Source organism: Lepisma saccharinum, chromosome 13 (genome assembly GCF_977018435.1).
Source record: "Lepisma saccharinum chromosome 13, izLepSacc3.1, whole genome shotgun sequence".
NCBI classification, from domain to species: Eukaryota; Metazoa; Arthropoda; class Insecta; order Zygentoma; family Lepismatidae; genus Lepisma; species Lepisma saccharinum.
Genome location: NC_139241.1, coordinates 62,111,279 through 62,129,159, shown reverse-complemented (window position 1 = coordinate 62,129,159; position 17,881 = coordinate 62,111,279). Strand labels below are relative to the sequence as shown.

General features: G+C 38.4%; 1 protein-coding gene across 1 annotated transcript; it reads left to right on the top strand.

Annotated features, from left to right (window-relative positions):
• Window positions 1-399: 399 nt before the first annotated feature.
• LOC145997353 (uncharacterized) lies at window positions 400-17,662 on the top strand. The gene is made up of 3 exons (XM_083134313.1): window positions 400-595; window positions 10,143-10,591; window positions 14,145-17,662. The coding sequence occupies exons 2-3, from the start codon at window positions 10,218-10,220 to the stop codon at window positions 15,256-15,258; spliced, it is 1,488 nt and encodes a 495-aa protein (XP_082990439.1). The 5' UTR covers window positions 400-595; window positions 10,143-10,217; the 3' UTR covers window positions 15,259-17,662.
• Window positions 17,663-17,881: the final 219 nt, after the last annotated feature.

Sequence of the window (17,881 nt, the reverse complement as noted above, 5' to 3'; positions counted from 1 at the left end):
TCTCCGTGGTGCATGGAAATAATAATTCAAGTTATTATTTTTATTATTAGTAGTAGTGGTAGTAGTAGTAGTAATAGTATTGTACCCCAGACATGCCCCAGATCTTTGACTGTGGTAAATTGGCCATTTATTTTTTCTTCGGCATTTTTCATAACATTTCACAAGCTCAAGGGGGGGGTTTAAACCCCGTAACCCTTTCCCCCTTGCGTACGCCACTGCCGCTAGTTGGGATGGGGACAGGTTCCCAGTTCCCTATTCTCTGGTGCGATATTTTCGGAACCCCGCACACCCCTGCTTCCCCTACAGGATGTCATGACATTCCATTGAAAATATCTGCAAGGATGGAACAGTAAATATATTACTATCACTGTGTGAAGTGTTGGCGAATTTTTTTGTTACATCACGTGTGTCTGTGTAGAAATTATAGTAGTCCCATGAATGGCATGTAGTATTTTCGTATAAAATATAGAAATCGTAGTTAAATCGAAGAAACAATACTGTGAAATATAAAGTGAAGCTATATTTCACTATCGCATTGAAGAATATGACTAAAAGAACGTGTGTTTTTCCTGCAGTTTCTTGTGATAGTTTTCAGGTAATATTTTACTTATTTAATAATAGGGAAATATCATCCATTTATAATTAAACATTAAAATGTAGACCTTTTGTGCAGTACTCCTTCTGCTTGAATACACAGTTGATTTTAACATTTAGAGTTGACACTGTAATGTAGGGCAGTTTCTTGCCGTAGGCTAATTGTACGTGTCCACAGATTTATACCTAACCGACGAGATATTTGCAGTGGCAAGTAGTGGACAGAGTTAAGTAGGTAGTGTACATTATAGAAAAATTGGTAACTATGCAGAGTGAATCTTGGTAGCGTATCGGTCTCACTGCAGAACATGGGCTGCTTTTTTCCTCTAAATAGACGAACAAAATTTATATCCTCTGAAAGTACGTACCTTCTACTTCCATTTTCCGGTGTTCCTTTTACGATTACTATTATATTATTGCACGTAAAAAATGTTTTCCCTGCTACTAAAAACAATGCATTTCTCCATTTGTTCGCGTCCATATTGTTTAGGCGCTCAAGTATTGTGTGATAAGTGAGACCCTTCCTTTCGCGGCATTCGAGTTGATTTGTCGCTCCGGATTCCACCCACAGACGCACAGTTTATTTTATTATTTCAGACGAGGAATGCTTACAAGGGTAGGTTAGGCTTGTTAGGTTGGGTTCCAATAGCATAAATACAATGAAAAATGTTTTTCCTGCTACTAAAAGCAATGCATTTCTCCATTCGTTCGTGTCCATATTGTTTACGCACAGTTTCTTTCATTTTTTTTCTTCGAGGAATGCCTACAAGGTTAGGTTAGGCCTATTAGGTTAGGTTTCATTAGCATAAATACAATGACTAATTATTATTTAGGCTAAGTGAACTAAACCTAGCTACCTAACAACATAGGCATTTTTTGCTTTCACTAGATTTGTGCAGGAATATGCATTTTCCTTCGTTGCTACGATTCCAATACCGCCCAACCTGGACACGTTTTTTCTGGGTTTTTTTAAAGAAATTTTTTTTTCCGCACCTTAAAACTTATTTTTCCCGATTAATAACTACAAAACGTTACCAAAAACTCATAACCGCGTTCCTCCTAAGCAGCCCATATTCTGCAGTCTTACCGAACAATGAGTGCAGCAATTTGTCAGTAAACCTGTTGAGTATGTGCATACAGACATTTATGGAAATCAAGTGCAAAATATCAGAAATTCAAGGCCAGACCCAAGCCATAAGGTATCTAATGTCCAGGAGATCTAAGAAATATGATGAAAGTGGGGGCCGTTTACTCACTGTACCCCCTCTAGAATTGTCATTTTTTTTTAATACACAGTTTTCAATATTTCACATAATATAAAAGAGAGCGAATTTACGGTAATTATGCGATATCGCCCCAACACCACTCACTCGTTTATTTCGTTAATTTTAGCATTGATACTTACCTATTCTGCATTGCGGAAGATACTTTAAGGTGAAGTTATGCCTTTTTCTATAAAATAGTGTCAACTTTTCATGTTACGAGTCATTATTTGTCTTCCTTGTTCCGCTTGGGTAACAGACAATATGGCATACACTCGTCATGGATCATCACGCATTGTGCTTGTGTTTTGTCAATTTGGAGTGGGTATGCAGTGTTTTAACTTTCTTAACCAAAAAATACCTACTTTCGTGTTCATTATGTCATCAAAAACAATTTTCGGATAGCCCCAAAAATTATTCATGATAGCTCCACGAACCATTGACGGATAGCCCCACGAACCATTGACGGATAGCCCCAAAATCCTTCACGATAGCCCCAAAAACCATTCACGATAGCCCCACGGACCATTTCCAGCAAGGTCAGGTTAGGTAAGCATAGTTAAAAAAAAGGAAAAATTCATTCATTCATTCATTGTTTTCTGCCTAATTGGCAGGTTTTTCACTGCAATCTCCAGCTTTCCCTGTTCTCTGCCTTACGCTTCGTAATAGCATACGACCCAGTTAATTTAATATCATCCATAAGCTGATATCTCTTTCTTCCACGGACTTTTCTTCCTTCAACCATTCCCTCCAAGGCATCTCTTAGCAGGCAGTTTCTTCTTAGACAGTGTCCTAACCAGTTTCTTTTCCTCTTCTTGATGGTCTCCAGTATAGATCTTTTTTCACCAACTCTTTTCAGTACGGCTTCGTTTCTTACCTTGTCCGTCCATTTTACACGCTCCATTTTTCGCCATGTCCACATTTCAAAAGCTTCGAGTCGTTTCTCTTCATTTCTTCTCAACGTCCAGGTTTCTGCACCATATAGTGCTACACTCCACACAAAACATTTCACTAATCTCTTCCTAAGACCTATGTCCATGGGTCCACAAAAAACATTTTTTCTTCTATTGAAAGCTTCTTTTGCTATTGCGATTCTCATTTTCACTTCTTGGTTGCAGCTCATGTCACTGCTTATAGTGCATCCGAGGTACTTGAAGCTATCCACTTGCTGGATTCTTTCACTGTTTGCTCTCACATTAATATTCCTTGGTTTCCGTCCTATAACCATTGCCTTTGTCTTCTTTACATTAATCTTCATCCCATACTGCTCACAGCTGCTGTTTAACTCTTCTAACATACTATTTATGGTTATTTCATCCTCAGCGAATAATGCCATGTCATCAGCAAATCTTATGCAGTTTATTCTTCTTCCTCCTAATTTGACACCTCCTGTGCCCTGGAAACAAGTTTTCACTATATCTTCTAAATAAATATTAAACAAAGTAGGCGATAGGCAGCATCCTTGTCGTACTCCTCTTCCAATTTCACAGCCTTCTGTCATTTCGTCTCCTGTTCTCACTTTAACTCGTTGATTCATGTATAAGTTGCTTAGAAGTCTTCTCTCTTTCCAATCTACACCAATTTTCTTCAGAATTTCTAAAAGTTTAACCAAATTCACTCTATCAAAGGCTTTCTCCAGGTCTACAAATACTACAAACACCTCCTTTCCTTTCTCTAAATATCTTTCCCCAATGGTCCTCAGTAAACCAATTGCATCCCTTGTACCTCTTCCTTTCCTGAAACCAAACTGTTCTTCCTCTAACTCGCCACTGACCTTCGAGTATAGGCGTCTGTTCAGAATTCTTAGAAGAATTTTTGCCGAGTGAGATATCAAGCTGATTGTCCTGTACTCAGAACATTTTCTGGCATTGCTTTTCTTCTGCAGAGGTACCAAAACAGTCTCCGTGAAATCTTGTGGCCAATCCCCTTTCTCATAGATTTCATTACATAAGTGCAGTATTTCTCTTTTTCCATCTCCCAGGCATTTGATAAGTTCAACAGGAATTTCATCAGTGCCCGTTGCTTTCCCATTCCTCATTTCTTTGAGTGCTTGCTCAAATTCTTCATTCAGGATATAGTATCCTTTCTCATCGTCAGGCACGTCTTCTTCATTTTCTACATTCAGACTGTCTGGGCGATTCTCTTTCTGGTAGAGCTCTTCAACGTACTTTCCCCACACATTCGATATTCCTTTTCTGTCTGTGATTTCACATCCTTCCTCGTCTTCTATCATCCACATTGTTTTCCATTTCTTCTTTTGGAAGCCCGAGCAGTTTACTTCACGATACATCAAGTCATACCTTCCTCTTTTTTCCAGTTCTTCAATTTCTTCACATTTTTGTTTCATCCATTGTTCTTTTGCCCTGTCAGTTTCTCTTCTTAGCTGGTTATTCAGTATCTTGTAATTATGTCTTCCCTCTTCTGTATTTACATTCTTCCATTTTCTCCGTTCCTCCATTTTTTCCAGCATACTTTCAGTAATCCATGGTTTCTTTGCACTTTTCCTTTCCCTGTAGCCTATTGTTTCATCCACTGCCTTCTGTAAGCAGCTTTTTATTCCATCCCACATCTCATCCTTATTGTTACAACTAGCTTTAAACTTATTATAGTTTCCTTGGAAATGTTCTGCAAATTTTTGTCTTTTGTCTTCTTCCCTTAGCTTCTCTAAGTGGGGTTTCTTGCTCACCTGGTTTTGGGTTATCTTCTTCAATGTAAGATTGATTTCTCCTATTAGCAAGATGTGGTCTGAATTAATGTCAGCTCCTGGCAATGTCTTCGCATTTTTCAAACAATTTCGAAATCTTTCTTGTACCAGTATGTAATCTATCTGGTATCTTTTACAATCTCTTGGACATATCCAGGTGTACCTCCTTCTCTTATGTTGCTGGAACAGTGTGTTTCCAACAATTAGGGAGTTTCTTTTACAGAAATTTACCAGGCTTTCCCCTCTCTCATTTCTCTCGCCTAATCCATATCTTCCTACTGTACTTCCATCCTGCCTTTCTCCTACTACAGCATTCCAATCACCCATTACGATAATGCACGAACCCTTTCTCTCTTTTTCCATCAATTCTTCTATCTTCTCATAGTTTTCCTCCACTTCTTCTTCTGACAACCCACTATGTGGCATATACACTTGAATTAACACTAAGTCTTTCTTCTTTCCTTGAAGTTTCACCATTATAATCCTGTCATCCACATAACGCACTGCTGTAACTTTATGTTTCACACGTGGTCCTAGCACTATTCCCACACCACGGTTTCCTTGTTGATCACCTCCAGAATAAAACATCTTGAACTCATCACTCACTATTTCACCATTCTGTTCCCACCTCACTTCTGATATTCCCATAACATCTACTTTGTTTCTTCTCATTTCTGCCTTTAAGTTTTCTAGCTTTCCCGACTGTAACAGGGTTCTGACATTCCACGTTCCAATCCTTAATCTTACCTTCTGTTTGCTTCTCTTTTCCCCATCAGTGTCCTTTGTCATAACGTGTCCTTCCCAGACATCCCCCTCCCGGACATCCGAATGGGGGGCTAGTTTACGTCCGGAATATTTTGCCTTGGAATGACTCATCATGATTGCAGTTTTTCTAGGGAAAAGATACATGCGGTAGCTTCCCGTTGCTTTCCGCACACCACTCTCTCTTTCGCATCTTGAAAGATCCCAGGGGGCCCCAACGAGGAGGTGAGGAGAGTGGATTTGACTAAATGAGCCCTCCGGACTTCACCGAAATTCACTGCACCAAACGTATGGTGTTTGGATATAGGTTGCATATCAGTTCCATCAGGGTTTTTGACTCAAGGTCGAGAAATCCCATTTAGATCTCTTAAAAAAAAAGTCATGTTTGGAAACACTGGCGAGACCACATGACTTTCAATGCTCGCGCCATCTGCAGGTACATAATGGAAACAACGGCATAATGTTGCTTTACAGAAAATGCAAGTTCCTTACATAAAAAGTAATTATTCCTTGTACTGCAGCATTCTATGGTGAAGTTTTCAGTTTCCGCGAAAGAAAATACCTCGAAGAACTTCGGCAATGCTATAGAAACTGATTTCAGTAAGTAGTTTCTCATGTAAATTTGAAGAAATCCGTTTGGGCGATATCACATATTTACCGAATTTACAATATAGAGATATTCTCCAATTTTGTTAATACTTCACACACTCACTAATTTAGGCCTCACAACCAATCTGAAAATAAGGAGGTCTGTCTGACTACCATACTAAAGGTCCCGGGTTCGATCCCCGGCCGGTTCAAATCCGGGAACTTTTCTAACGGTGGAAGCGGCCCCGGCACCCACCCAGCGTCGAATAACATGGGTACCTGGGGGAAACCCTGGGGGGTAAAGGCGGTCAGGGGCGTGATGCTGATCACATCACCCCCACTCACGACCGGATCAAGAAAGTGTGGGGCGTTACCCCCACACCCCCTATACGCCTTCATGGCGTGGTGCTATGCACAGGGGACACTTTACCTTTTTTTTTTTTTATGATCTCAACCAACAATGTAGAATTGCTCATTATTTATCGCAAGATCTATCATTTCACAAAGAAATATACATATTCCTGATATACTACAACCACAAATTTTAACTGTTTGCCTAACCCAACTGCAACTAACCTTCCTGTGAATGGTGCGTGGGGCTATTCGCCAATGGTGCGTGACTTATGCATGCATGGTTCTACGACCCTTTTAACTATGTTTGCCTAACCTAACCTTCCTGTGAATGGTGCGTGACCTATACGTCCATGGTTCTACACTTTTGTAGCACGTAACTGGTGAAGAGACATTTTTAATCAAAGGAACTAAATCACAGTTTTCAAACTTACCTCTAATTAAGATCCGCATTCCACATGCTCTTATCAATACACGCACAGTTTCTGTGCAATTTCAAAGCGTGACTGCATGAACACGTGTAACTACCCTCCTTCAGCAGGACACCAAGTTCCATCAATTTGTTAACCAAACCACGACCATCCTCTTATACACTCCACTTGTATAACTGTAGCACATTAACAATCTTTTTATTCCTCTTCGCCATTCTTCCACGACCAATGCTGTGAACCAAAGAAAATCGCTCTGAACAGCGTTGCAACGCTGTAGACAGTGGAACGGACGTTGATCGTCATTTCTTCACATCATCAAACATGGTTCCTATGTTTCTGAATGGGGAATCATCGCGATAATTAACAACGTAATTTTACAAGTTCTACAACTCAATGTGCAATTTAAACACGTTACCCCCAAATATTATGTACATATACTTAAGTACGACTGCATATTTAGTGAGTATAACAAGTAGTAAACTAATTACACAATATCTCTATTGTATTTTCTTACCTATAAAAGTGCTGGAAAGCACAAATAATGGAGATATTTGATCCCGAAGTATGGCCCACGGGTATGAATGTAGAATATAGAGTGTGTCTCCAATTCCTTTCCTACTTCTTATACTCACTAAATATGCAGTCCTGGTAACGTATTTGGAGTTAGGATTTGGGGGTCACGTGTAAATATTGTAGACTTACGTCTCTATATATGTTGCAAAATTACGTTCTTCATTGCCGCAATCATTCTCCATACATATACATAACAACCATGTTTGATAATATGAACAAGTGATGTTCGGCATTCGTTGGGCTGTCTACAACATTGCCACACTGTTCCTTTGTTACTCTCAGAGCATTAATTGTTGCTTGGACAGTGAGAAGGACGAGGTAGAAGAGCATGTGGAATGCGGACTTTGATTAGAGGTAGGTTTGGTAGTACGGTGTTCAAGCGTTATTCTAGAAAAATTGCATTTTGGGCAGTGAGGAAGCTAGTGCTACAAAACTTGTATTTTGTTACAATATGTGCTCATTGCAAAAGATTTCACTGATATCACCACGAAACTTTTTCCTATTAGTTTAGGATATGAAAGTATCTTGAACCATTTCCGGTAAGGTTAGGTTAGGGAAGTTTACTTAAAATTTTGTTCTTAAAACAATGCGGTACAGCTTTTTTTTAAAAAAATCTCAACTTACGTAAGTTTTTTTCACGATTTCCAGACGTGACCCTGCATTTTAACAACAGATTCGTGATTAGAAGGCCAAATTTAGTTAGTATACCAAATATTAATGAAATGGAGATATTCTCTATATTCTACATCCGCTCCGGCCCACATAAGTTAAAAACCTGTAATTTGCTTTTTGTTAGTAAAACCTGTTTGAAGGAACACCAAAAAAAGAAAAATATGTAAAATGAATCCTAACCTAACTACGTAAAATTATAGCTGCTGTTGTGCAAAGTTGTTTTGGATGCTACACGGTAAAGTAACATGCTAAGGTAACAGACATACCCCACTTCACAATAGAACATTTTCACGAGCAAAAATCAACTGAAAACGTTCATACACCATGCAAAATATTCACTTTCTCCTAGGGGTACAGAGAGTCAAGGAAATCTGAAATTGTTGTCATGTTTAATATGTGAATATTAGTAGTAGACATACAAAATATTGATGTGAGGCAATCATTCATAACAGCTGAAACAAAAGTTTCAGTTATTATAGTTATATTACATATGTTGCAGACATGACACTCTGTGGTCAATATTTCTAATTAATCATGGTTCAATTTCTATTTGTGTGTTGAGGGCCTCCTCGATGGCGCAGTGGTAGTGTCGTCGCCTTGTAATCAAGGGGTCCCAGGTTCGATTCCCGGTGGAAGCACATGGTGAATCGGATCCCACTTTAAACTGTAGATCCAGTCGCGATTAGCCTTACTGTGCATAAAGTGGACTTAAAACAACAAATCAATCCAAAATCTATTTGTGTGTTGACATATACTTCACGTTTTAGTGATTACTTACTGTATCTTGCCTGGAGAATGAATTTTCCCTTTCACACACACCTATGTAATTTGTTTTTTTTTTTTCTGTTTTTTTCGCAATCAGTCATTAGTTTACTATCGTCTTAAATACAGACTGCTGCTGCCATCTACATCATGTGTGGGGGTGCAAAGAGATAATACCTAGATAAATGCTTTCATTGTTAGGTTAGATGGGCCAGTTTTAGGGCTTGTAGCATTAAAATAAACTCCTTGATATATTCTAATGCCTGATCATGTAACATCTGGTCTCAAGCACAAAATCCCCCTTTGAGCCTTGCATGAAAATCTGCTAGAACTCTGTGTCGGGACGACCGGAAACGAAGAGCAGCTGCTTGTTGCAAAGCATGGATGATCATGTAAGCTACTTTCCAAATCATGATTTCTTAAGAATAATTATGGTAGTGAAACTTTTAACTGTGCTAATCAGTTCCCCCGAGCTTTGAACTAACTTCCACTATTGTTTCCAGTGTTTTAAAGCACTTTCTAATTTTCAAATAAAACTTGTGATAACTCATTAAACATTCTGAACTGTTACCAGCACTGATATTGAGTGCTAAGTTTTAACTAGCATCCAGACTAACATTCCCCTATCTGGTCTTTTTGTGACTCTTGTGTGGAACTACTGCGAATCTCTGAAATAAGAAAACTATCTTGGTGAAGCATCAGCCATTTTTTAACATCATAATGTGCTGTTTGAATGCTAATTTTGTGTGTAAAGCAAAAGGAAGGAACTGTGTAATGGTTATATCTGTCAAGGAGTACGCATTTTTGACATACATTTGCTCCAAAAATAAAAGAAGGAAAAATTGTGTGTGGTTGGTAAAATTTTTGGATGTTCTTGTAATATGGATAATTTATCCTGTAAAAGTTGGAATGTGTTAATTGCTCTGTACTCTAAATTTCAGTCTAAAAATGGTAAAAAATAATTTTGTTAATTCAAAAGTGCTATTAATTATAGCTACTTATTCTAAAGGGGTGTGAAGGGTGAGCCTTTGAGAAGGCACCCAAATGTCAACTTCACTTCCACATAGTACACCATGGAAACTACTCTTGGAGGCTAACAAGTCTCTGGAGCCTGGATGGACAGTATAATCATCTGTAGTGCTGCATTTTGCCCATATGTGCTGAGTGCCCCTATAAAACCTCCCCGTATAATGTTACTGGTGGAAATAGCCTAAGTGCTGATTCGCCCACAATTTGAATATCAGTCAATCAATTATGCTTATTCCAACACCATGTTTCAAGAGATCACCTCTTCTCTCATCTTCAGGTGAACAACTTCTTTTTGCTGTTGGTGGATTCGAACCAATGATAGACTGTGGTTTTTATTTAAATCACAGGTCTCTTGTAGAGACAGCTTGAAAGTTCAGGAATATAACAACATATTCATGTATTGTCTTCTTTCAGCACTGCATTTTGGATGGGAAGAGTTGCAAAGAAACTGGACACCATGGAAGAGGATTCGAGTGCTTGAAGTGAACGATGACAAATGAAGACGAGAGAGGTGAGATGCCTAAACAGGGTGCAGAACAAACCGTGTGTCCCTCGGCAGATGGTTCCAGTGAGACGAAACCTTCGGAAAATGACATCTGCAGAGAAATGGACGACCAACAAGGGGTTTTGGATATTTCGTCCAATTCTGGTGAAATGATGAGTGAATGTTGGGATGGGAGTGAGGAAACTGCTGAGGACGACGACGACCATTCTATGATCGATTTTGATGCTGGTAATTTTCAAGTGGAATGCATTTTGAAAGAGGAGTGCGGTTGGAAAGATCATGTTAAGGAGGAGTCTATCGATTTCCAGGATATATTAGCATGCAATGTTGAAGAGGAGTCAAACATTTCATCAGAACGGTAGGGCATCAACTGAATTGTTACATATTATAGCTTTTAAATCCCTTCATTAAGAAAATGTTCCTTTAAAATTAAACTTTTTTAGGAATTGTTACCTAAATTTTAGTAGTAAAGAGGCGTTTTTGAACAAAATGCACGTCCCAGGAAAATTTACCATAGAAAAAAATTGTAAACACTTCTTGTGTTATCCTAAAACATATATGATCAGGTAAGGATTTTAGATGAGCTTCTGTATAGTGTGACGGGTGCAAATTAGTTGCATGTGCTTAAGCACCTAAATTTTACTTCATTCATTTATTCCAAAATTTGAAGTAAGAGTAAATAGTGATTGTCCACCTTGGTATCTGAAATGAAGCTAGACATTTGTAGTTACTGTATTTGCCGGCGTATAAGACACACTTATTTCCTTTAAAAGTAGGTATGAAAAATACGGTGCATCTTATGCCGATACTCAGGTTTTCATTACCTTCATATGTGGAAATTTTCTCTGTTCTAAGTTAGACGATTTCTTTCTTGCAGTATGTGACAAAGAAGATTAAAATGTATTCTTCCTAGTTAGATTAGGTATGTTATTTGTTGAAGGTAGACCTGCATATTAATTTATATTTGAAATACTGCAAATTAATTATATATTCGGTGATAAAGCTTTTTCCAAAAAAATGATGTGTACGAAAAATGGAGTGCATCTTATATGCCGGCAATTACGTTAATTGTAAGTTACCACGTACATAAAAGCAGTGGTGTATTCTCCAATGTTACCTGGTTTACGACCTTGCCAACTTTTTACATATATAGCTATATAGAAATTGCCGAAAAATTTAAACTTATTGGACTTTTGTTTTAGTTGCACTCCTGCATTGCTGTTATTTTTTTTATTAGGGTCATTCTAAAAAAAAGGGGGGGTTGAAACAAGATGATTTCACAAAAAAATTAAATTGTTGAATATTTGTAAAAATAATGAAATATTGTGTCCTTAAAGAAACTTATCAAATCCTAACCTTGGCCAAGATCATTTTCTCCTAGTTCATTAGAAAATTTGGCTTTTGACTTTCATCTCCATAGAGTGGATTTTGAAGTTCTTGGAATCTATTTCTGTGTTATTTCCCTTTTAAGCAACCAAACATTTTCTGTACATAACCTTTTCATTGGTGAAAAGTAGACTTGAATTTTCTTATTGATCATAAAAATTTCCTTCCAAGTGAAAGATCTCACTTTCTAATGTTATTTCCTCTTAATATTTGCAGCATAGCTGCTTTCTTCTTTGTGGAACCTTCTTTTTTGAAACATTTCATTGTGTGTCTTTGATGACTTCACCAAACGAGAATCTTCTTTAAAAAACTCTACAGGTGTTGGTTGACCAAGGCAGTTTCATTATAAACTAAGAACACTTTGCACATGATGTTTCCACCCTATATCAGGGTCTTCTTCAGACAGAGAACCGAACTAGTCCTTTTAGTTTAGTTCTTTGTCTGAAGACCCTGATGCATGGTGGAAACATAACGTGTAAAATGTTTTTAGTTTATTATAAAACTGCCTAGGTCAGCCAGTACCTGTATTGCTTTTAACCTTTACTCGGCCAATGGGTCACTGGTGACCTATCGTGCTGATTAAATAGTTCATGTGCTTTTAGCACCTTCATGCTTGTGAAGTTATAAAAGCTGACAGATGTTCAGATAAAACTTTGAAATGTCATTTGGAAGAAAACCCACCCACCCAGGACCCCCCCCCCCCCCCCGACTCCAAAGTTACATATGGAAGCTGGCGCGAATTTTAAATTTGTACAATTATTTGACAAAAAATGTTATAACTCGTAGACTATTTGACCAATCTACTTCGGGTAACTTTTGTGTTGCAGCTAAAACATCAGGGCGTGCAACCGTGCAGGAATCAAAATGCCAAAGGCAATAAGAGGGGTTGTGTGGGCCGCTGCCTCCAACTTTCAATGAAAAAATAAAAAAAAATGAGCAGTTTGCCCCCTCTTCCTCCACTATTTTTGGTAGGGGACCCAAACTTAGCCTTATTTTCAAAGAATGGTCCTTTCTCAACCGAATGAAAGTCATTTCATGTTCCTGGGCGCATTACATTATAGAATATGTGAAAAAACACCCCATTTTTATGATTTTTTCATTGAAAGTTGAGGCCCTCGGCCCACCCAATCCCTCTTATTGGCTTTGGCGTTTTGATTTCTCCACGGTTGCATGTCCTGTTGCTCTAGCTGCATACTGTGTTTTCATGTTGTGTTTACCAATTTTACAAGGCTTTACTGAGTCCAAACTAGAGTAATACATATTTGTCGAGATGTAAATTATGGGTGAACATTGAAGGATTGAGTTAGTGCCCATTATACCTTAAGAAGAATAAATCTTTGGGGCCCACATGCAGTCATTTTAAACCACTGCCGAGGGCCTGTCCACCTATCTGCCTGCAAACTGAGGACATTGTTGAACTTGCTCCTCCATTAGTGATATTGAATTTTCATTTGCCGAGAAATGTCTGTAAGTTTTAAGCTGACAGAGGGCAAGAAACCACTCACTGGTGCAAGTGTGTATAGGAGATAGGAGGTGCCATCTTTGAAATAACAAAAATGGCGTTTTGAAGCTCACTTGAGTAGTGTTGCAGCCTTGAGTTCGTGTTGTAAGTAACACTTGATACCTCATGTAAATTTGAGCTGTATACAGTCTTGTCACATAGTTTTTGTTGGTAAAAGGTAAAGTGCTCCCCTGTGCTTAGCACCATGCCATGAAGGCGTATAGGGGGTGTGGGGGTAATGCCCCACACTTTCTTGATCAGGTCGTGAGTGGGGGTGATGTGATCAGCATCACGCCCCTGACCGCCTTTACCCCCAGGGTTTCCATGTTATTCGACGCTGGGTGGGTGCCGGGGCCGCTTCCATCGTTAGAAAAGTCCCCGGATTTGAACCGGCCGGGGATCGAACCCGGGACCTTTAGCATGGTAATCAGATGCGTTACCGACTGAGCCACCGCAGCTTTAAGGTTTTCATTTCACTTTTGTAATAAAATTGATTTTTCAGAACTTTGTTCAGTAATATTGATACACTGCTTTTGCTATAAGTATGTTATACATTTTAAAATTATTTTATCCCAAGAATTTTGTAATAATTTTTAACACAACTTCGCATGATTGTAGGAACATAATGGTGCTACTTACTAATTTTTGATTCAGTTTAGTTTATTGTTATGGCAACAGGGTGGTGCAAAGAACAGAAGAATTTTTGTGTAAAATTTCTTTTTTTTTCTTTTTTAACAATCATTATTTTTTATTCTGTATCATTTATTTTCTACATGTCAGATTGACTGTTAATTCAGGTTTTGTCAGTTGATTAGTTGTTGCTCATGTTTCATACCATCTCCACAAAGCCTTCTTCTTACTATTGAAGAATCCTATGTAGATGGAAGCAACTGCAACATCGCCTAAATCTGTGCATGTTGTACACTGGTGATAAGTTATTTCAATGGTAAAGAGCACATTGCATATGTTTCTTGTATTTATCACGTGTATAAACATATTGCTGATTGTGATATTCTTGTTTCAGGTTAGACAGCGAAGCTGAGGAACCGTCCTTAAAGCTGAGGTTTTTGTGTGAAGAGTGTTGCACATATTTTTCTACGTTAGAGGCTCTAATAGAACACACAAACGTACACACGGGTAGAAGTGTTTCCAAGAAAAATTGTGAAGCTGCTGTGCAAAGTTTTCCACCTCCAAAGGAGGAGACGGAAGCTTTTCATTATTCTCCCGACGTTATCTTAGAACCATATGTTCTGGACCGTAAGAAGAAGTTTGTTTGCCAGGAGTGTGGGAGAACGTTTCAATGGGGGAAGGACCTTGCGGCGCACAGCCGAGTGCACACGAAGGAACGTCCATTCCCATGTCAAGTGTGCGGAATGGCATTCAGGTGGCGTAAGAACCTGGTGCGGCATTCAAAACTCCACTCTCTCGACCGAAAGTATCCTTGCCAGGTGTGCGGGCAGGAATTTCTAAACCGGAGTGCCCTGCAGGAACACACAAGAGTACATATTCTAGACGATCCGTTAACGTGTGAACTGTGCAGTAAGACTTTTGTGTTGGAAGAGAGCTACAAGAGGCATATCAAGTATCATACTGCAGAGAGAAATCATATTTGTAGTTCCTGTGGAAAGGCATTTTTGTCCATTGTAGATCTGGAACGCCATGCAGCAGTTCACAGCGGAGAAACTCGTTTCTCGTGCTTGGAATGCGACATGGCATTCTACAGGAAGGACAAGCTGACGCAACACTTGAGAACGCACGAAATCAAGAAGATACATGTTTGCGATGTGTGCGGCAAGGTGTGTCCGTCCAAAACAAAACTCGAAAGACATTCCCACACTCACGGGAAGCCGAAGAAGGCGTTCCTGTGCCAGTACTGTGGACATGCATTCATGTGGCAGAAGGATCTCCTGCGGCACACACCGATACATACAGGAGAGAGGCCATTCTCTTGCGACGAATGCGGAAAATCGTTTTACAGGAAGGACAAGTTTGTGGACCATTTGAAACTGCATTCCGAAGTTAGGCGAAAGCCTTTCTTGTGTGAACTCTGTGGAGATCAGTTTTTCGAAAAAAGAAGTCTAGGAAAACACAAATGCAGAAATCGTCCGGATGGTGTGGAAGAGATTTTACAAACATGAGTTTCCTTCCCTTTTTTCAAATGTTGCCTTACTACACGACATGGTGTGTTTGTATTACAGGGTCCAAGATAATATGCCTTCCCCACGTCCAAACATTACAGTACCACAATGGATATTTTCATTGGGAAATGCTTTACTAAAGACACATGTGCATGGTGGTTATTGTGCATAATATTCATAATTTATTTTTATTTAATTGTTTTACAAAAACATGAACTTAGGTTGGTATTAGTTTAAGGGTTCTACAAATTTATTTTCATGTTCATTTCTGACTACACACAAAGAAAGGTGACGGTGGCAAAACGTTAAATGTAGAGAAATTTGCTGATATTTTGTTTCTTTAAGTCATATACAGCATGGAAACATTTCGTTACTATCTTAAGAGACTAGAAGAATTTGCATAAAAAGAAACTAAACTCTTAACTGTGGAAATGTTAAAAGTTTTTGAAGTACTTATAGTGTTTTCACTGCTGTATATTACTTGAATTGAAAAGTAGGGAATTAATTACATTATTTGTGTAATATCTTCATGTACACAGCACAGGAATTGAAAGTGTTTTGACATATTGTTTAGATCATGAGGGACTGAAGGGTTCACATTAGGAGGTGATGTAATGTATTCCTTGGGAACTCGTCATTTCGGATAAAAAGGAAGTGGAAATATTAAGACCGGCTGACCCCAGTGGTATCTGGAATCTGAAAAATTACATCTACTAAACTGACTTTGGTGCAAGATTAGGATGCATGGAATACTCACGAATATACATTAGAAATAAATAGTCCAAATCGACACACATAATTTCTTTGTGACAGTTTAGTGAACATTTTTCTGGTCTGAAAAAGTTGACACATTAGTTGCTATTGATTTGTGTATTACATTCGAAATATTAAACTTGAGAAAATTTACTACACTGGTGCGAAGTACGGACTTACAAAAATTTAATCATCTTGTGTCCAAAGATTCTGCGTTGCTATAACTCATTGTTAACAATTTCTGGACTAAAAAAAACAGGGTGTGACAATTATGTGGTGAAATACAGTACTTCTGTAGCATCGTTTTTTTTTTTGTTTTTTTTATTCTCACTAGAGGAAAGTATGCACTTGCAGTATGTTTGGCAACGTACATGCTCATCTGTTTGGCTTGCAAGCAGCATTCACCTCATTAAGACAAAAAAGTAAACAGTCAGCCAAATACAATTGAATTGCTTTCCAGTCACCACTAGAGAAGGTGATTGCTATAATGTTTTGTTTGATTTTTTTTAAAAAATATTATTTTATGAGTATTTAGCCCAGAAAATATATTTATACTTTCATTTGTTACAGATAGATCACTATATTGCTGATTGTTATCAATATTTTGACTACTCGTGAAGGGCCTCCTCAGTGGTGTAGTGGTAACGCTATCACCTTGCATCAAGGTTTGGTCCTGATGTAATCACATTGCATAGTGGTTTGGATCCCACTTTAAGCTGTAGGTCCAGTCCCGATTAGCCTAAATGAGCATAAAGTGGACTTTAAAGAAACTGACAAAGAGGTTGTACAAGTCTATCAAGATATTACTTCCTTCAGTCCATGAAATATTATTGTTTTGTTAGTACTTTTTAAGCAATCAACAAGTATCAAATTGTTTGATGACTAATCAGAGAAATTTCAGATTCATGTCCACCCTGTTCTGAAAGATCGAGTTTATTATGGACATGTATAGACTCTGTCAGAACTGAAAGCCAGCATAACATGGCATGTCACTACCATTGGCTGGGAAATTCTTCATGTGACCATTCCAAAGGGTCATTTACACTGATGGCAGGCATAGTGAACAATTCTGTATGGACATCAAGTGAAAAAGTCTATTTCTGGTTGTTATTTCAGCACCATGTTTTTCACCTGGTGGAGAAAATTTGAACTATTTTTCTTTGGCATTTGCTTTCCCATGGTCTGCATAGCCTCTTTTAAGCTTTTGCTTATTACTATTCTGAAATCTGGATTCACAACAAAGGAACTAACTATTAAAAGTCCCTCTTGAAAATATCCAGCTAATAGCTACTGCCAAAGACAAAAAGGAGAGATATGTTGTGTGGAAGAATGGATTTTATCACTTTGTGATGTGAATTCTTCAGTCCCTTAAGATGCAAACAAGAAATTTCAACTTCCATGCTGTGCACATCAAGATTAATTAATTTATTGACATGTTCATTCAATCTGAAAATCTTAGTATAAAACCAGTGATTTTTAATGCCCATATTTGTTAGTCATAATAAACAATGAAACTTCGAATTATAGCAAAAACCACATAGTTGTACTAAGCCTTGCAAGCAGTAACGTATATTCTAGGCTATCTTCGCAGCCCAGACTAAATACAGGAAATAAGTGATTAGTAAATGTGACAGATGCTTCCCTCTCAAATAATGACTGTGGAGGGGGGGGGGGGGAAACTATAGTTTATGGGTGCCTTTACTTTAAACTATCACCAGGCTTCTTCTTGAAGATTCTTCCCTGACCACTGCCTGCTCACCAAATGTGCTGAGGAGGCATATGCATGACGTATGATGTATTTGTGATGGCTTCTAGTCCAAGTGCTGGACAGGGAAGTCTTTAGTTCACCTTGGAGATAAAACCTCACAGT

Coding starts and splice junctions, on each gene's coding strand:
- LOC145997353 (XM_083134313.1), top strand. CDS start 10,218: ATGACAAATGAAGACGAGAGAGGTGAGATGCCTAAACAGGGTGCAGAA. Junction 10,592..14,144: donor TCAAACATTTCATCAGAACG/GTAGGGCATCAA, acceptor TTCTTGTTTCAG/GTTAGACAGCGAAGCTGAGG.